The 4,296-nt window shown below is 38.1% G+C and overlaps 1 protein-coding gene across 1 annotated transcript; it reads left to right on the plus strand.

The window, feature by feature from the left end:
- The first annotated feature begins 663 nt into the window (after nucleotides 1-663).
- Nucleotides 664-2,058, plus strand: LOC139883466 (UPF0481 protein At3g47200-like). Its single transcript, XM_071867640.1, has one exon. The coding sequence runs from the start codon at nucleotides 664-666 to the stop codon at nucleotides 2,056-2,058; it is 1,395 nt and encodes a 464-aa protein (XP_071723741.1).
- The last annotated feature ends 2,238 nt before the right edge of the window (nucleotides 2,059-4,296 follow it).

Genomic DNA, 4,296 nt, shown 5'->3' on the forward strand with positions numbered 1-4,296 from the left:
CCCCATTGATTAAGAGATTTCACTCTCCGTGATCTTCTATTTAAAGTAGAACCCTAAATGGAGAATATCTCTTTGTCCACAAAATCAGCCGAAAAAACTGTTTTGTTTCAGGACTCTTTATGTAGTTAGCCGAACTTGACCGGCTGATTTTATGGGATGAACGTATTGTTCGGTTAAGTTGTTCGTCCGGCCAGACTCAGACCGACCGAAGGTTTTTCCACTATAATTACCTTATTTATTTATTTTTTTATAATACCTTATTTATTTTTGAAAATATATCCATTTTTATTTTTAAACTAATTAACGAATTTATTTTATATTAATTTTTATGTTACGAAATAAGAAAAAAAAAATTGTACATCGAAATGGTTAAATAGCGGGAAGTTCCTTCCAAAAAAATTTCAAAAGTTGCCGGCCTCAGGCTGCTTCTGTACTATATCCAAATTATAATTACCTTCAAAGTAAAAAATAAAAATACAAAAATGCCACATTAATAAAAGTACTGGAGAGTTGACTTTGTCAGACTGTCGTTTGAGTCTTTATAATTAAGAAATTGATAATTGTAGATTCCTAGGAAACTTACTTTGGAAGGAGCTTCAACGAAAACACAATGCCGATTTTCCAATAACAATAATAAGAAAAACCAGAAATTAACAAGAAATCATGGCGACAGAAATGGTTCCCCTGTTGAACAGCCAAGAAAATGTAGATCAGACAATCATCAGCGTTGACAACGAATTATTAAGTTCGGTAGAAGCTAGAATCAGGGAGATACCAATGCTGTTAAGCAAGTCAGCCAGCAAAGAAACATGTTGCATCTTCAGAGTTCCTCAAAGCCTAATTGAAATCAACGAAAAAGCTTATCAACCTCACATAGTTTCCATCGGCCCTTATCACCATGGAAAAGAACATCTGAGAATGATTGAAGAACATAAAGGCAGACTCGTCAGCAACCTCCTTGATCGTTCTCGAAAAGTTCATGGAGGCCGCGTTTCGCTCGAGATGTTAATCGCGGCTGTGGCAGGAATGGAGGGAAGAATTAGAGAATGTTATTCAGAGAGCATTGATAAGTTCAACAGCCACGAATTGATCCAGATGATGGTTCTTGATGGATGTTTTGTAATCGAGCTGTTTTGCGTCGTGGGAAGGTTAGTACCTGATTTTAGTTTGTATGATGATGATCCTATTTTTAACATGGAATGGGTTTTCTTTTACCTCGTCCGTGATCTTCTACGATTAGAGAATCAAATTCCATTCTTCGTTCTCGACACACTGTTCGAATTAGTCTGCTCTTCCAAGGGAGCAGAAACTGCCCCTTCTTTAGTTAGTTTGGCTTTGCTTTACTTCAACTATGCTTCACAAATTCTGCAAAGGAACAAGAATCTGGATCCAAAGCATTTACTCGATTTGTTTCGGTTGAGTTTGCTTCCAGAAACTACTAGGCCTAGTAATAATGTCAATAAGAAGATTCCGAATCATCAGCAATTGATCCAATCTGCCAAGAATCTTCAACTAGCAGGGGTTGGATTCAAGAGTATCAAATTCAAGACCAAAAGCCTTTTGGACATTAAATTCACCAATGGCATGCTCGAAATTCCAAGTTTGACGATCGACGATTTCACAACCTCGGTGTTCCTCAACTGTGTTGCATTTGAACAATGTTACAAATATTGCTCTAAACATGTGACATCTTATGCGGTCTTCATGGGTTGCCTCATTAACACGCCTACCGACGCAGGGCTACTCTGTGAGCGCAAAATAATTGAGAATTATTTTGGTACAAACGAGGAAGTAGCTCGCTTCTTTCACGATGTAGGTAAAGACGTGGCATTTGATATTCAAAGGAGCTACTTGTTGAAGCTTTTTGAGGACGTGAATAAGTACTGCAACAATGGTTGGCATGTCCAATGGGCAGGGTTCAAGCATACTTACTTTGAGACTCCATGGTCATTCATATCAGCTTTAGCTGCAATCATCTTGTTGATATTTACTTTTATTCAGGCATTCTTTGCCGTTTATGCTTATTTCCTTCCACCAAAAGGACCAAAACAACATTAAGCAAATTGCCAATCTTGTATGGTAAATGTTTTTCTTTTAAGAAATCAATTTGAAATAGAAGACATGTACTGTTAATGAAATAATAAAACTTTACTTTTAACTTATTTTTGCATTCGAGATAATATGTTCGTAAAAAATGAAGCAAACATAGAATGTCAAACAGCTCATTGGATGGTTAATTTCTATCTAATGACAAATATTTAAATTAGAATTAAAATTGAGCTTCCATGAATGAGAAGTTTTTCATGCTGAGTGCAAATTTGGGAAAAAGAAAGTAAATAATTCTTTGAACTAATGACAAATATTTCTGAGGCAAGAAAATGTCACTAAAAAGGTAGTACGTATTTTCCAAGCATGAATACGTTCAATTACCTTCAAATACGCAGCAGGTGAGAGAGTCTGCTAAGTAATCTTGAAGAGAATGAGTCCAATTTAGGAGATAGCCGTTGCCCAATAATTAACAGTCTTTGTTAATCTAAACATGACTGCAGATTCTCTGTTTAGCTATATGCTTAACACCAACAAGTCGTAATATAAAATGGTTTTGGCTGTGAATGTTGTATGTTATTATTGATGATGAAGACCTCTTTATACACAATCAGACGTAATCATGTATGCAATTACAATAACAATATTCTGTTTTAATGATTGCTGTCTAAGATTGAGTCAAACTCAATCGTGTAGGAAAGAGCTGAGAAGTGTTGCACATGGATAGCAAGTAGGCTGAGCATGACAGGCCCAAAGCTGGGCACAAAGTAGGGTGAGCATAGGTAGGGTGAGCAAAATCTCTAACATGCCCACTCAAGGTGGAGATCTTCGTCGAACTCCAAGCTTGACCTTGAGCTCAAGAAACTGGCGTTGAGATAGAGGTTTAGTAAGTGTGTCTGCAGTTTGATCAGCCGAGGAAACATGAGAAACACGAAGTGCTCTGGATTCAACTTGATACCCAATGAAGTGATAGTCAATGGCGATATGTTTCATCCGAGAATGAAAGATTGGATTGGAACTAAGTTTAGTGGCACCAACATTATCACTAAGTTAAGTCGGACGCTGAGTTCGGTAAGCAAGTTGGCCACCTAGTTGAGTTTAGTAGCAGTATTGGCAACGGATTTATATTCGGCTTCAGTAGTGGATCGAGCAATTGAGCGTTTCTTTCTAGAACACCAAGAGATCGGATTACTACCGAAAAACAAGATGAAAGCGCCGGTAGAATGAAAAGTCATCCCAATCACCACCCCAATCTGAATCAGATGATCAGTAAACGCATGAAGTGTGGAGCTAGAATTCTTGTACAGCTCGATACCATCACCAAGTATCCCAACAAGATAGCGAAGAACATGCTTAACCGGACCCTAATGTTCATCCATGGGCTTTTGATTAAACTGTGATAGTTTGTTGATGGCAAATGCAATATCTTGTCGTGTAAGGAGAAGATATTGTAGACTTCCAAGAGCTTAACGTTATTCAGTTGGATCGGACAACGCAGAGCGTGAATTGACGTTGAGGGTCGGGGTGCTGGCCATATGAGTGGGAAATGGTCGAGAGTCAAGCATTTTTGTCTCTTACAGAATATCAGTGACATATTTCTATTGGGAGAGAAATAAACCATGTGAATTATGAGTCACTTCAATGCCAAGAAAGTATGAGAGTTCACCCAAATGTTTTATCGAGAATATATTGGCCAGAGCACGAATATAGGATCCAACTATAGTGGAATCGCTGCCTATGATTATAATTTCATTGACATAAACAATTAGAATGGTAATGGAAGTACAGAAGAATGGATGAACAAAGAGGTATCCGAGTAAGAGTTGCAGAAGCCAATATCGAGGAGAAATTTCCGCAAGGCATATGCCGTAAATCGCTTTCCGCAAGTGTGGAGCATGGTACCATGCTCGTGGTGCTTGCTTTTGGCCGTAAATCGCTTTTCTCAGTTGGCAAACATAATAACGCCGATTGGGATCCTTGAAACCATAAGTTGGGCCATAAACACATTTTCCAAAAAAGGTCCTTGCAAGAAGGCATTATTAACATCAACTTGCCGGAGAGACCCCCCTTTTGAAATTGCAAGGCTAAGAATGAAACAGATGGTAGTAGGCTTGACTACCGTACTTAATGTTTTGGAGAATTCAATACCAGGTTGTTGATGAAATCCCTTGGCAACAAGTCGTGCTTTATAGCGATTAATAAAACCATCAGAGTTATGTTTGATGCGAAAAATCCACATACAACCGACTA

The sequence above is a fragment of the Rutidosis leptorrhynchoides genome, unplaced genomic scaffold (genome assembly GCF_046630445.1).
Source record: "Rutidosis leptorrhynchoides isolate AG116_Rl617_1_P2 unplaced genomic scaffold, CSIRO_AGI_Rlap_v1 contig404, whole genome shotgun sequence".
Lineage (NCBI taxonomy): Eukaryota > Viridiplantae > Streptophyta > Magnoliopsida > Asterales > Asteraceae > Rutidosis > Rutidosis leptorrhynchoides.

What these genes read in the sequence shown, in the direction of transcription:
- LOC139883466 (XM_071867640.1), top strand. Translation starts at nt 664, where the DNA reads ATGGCGACAGAAATGGTTCCCCTGTTGAACAGCCAAGAAAATGTAGAT.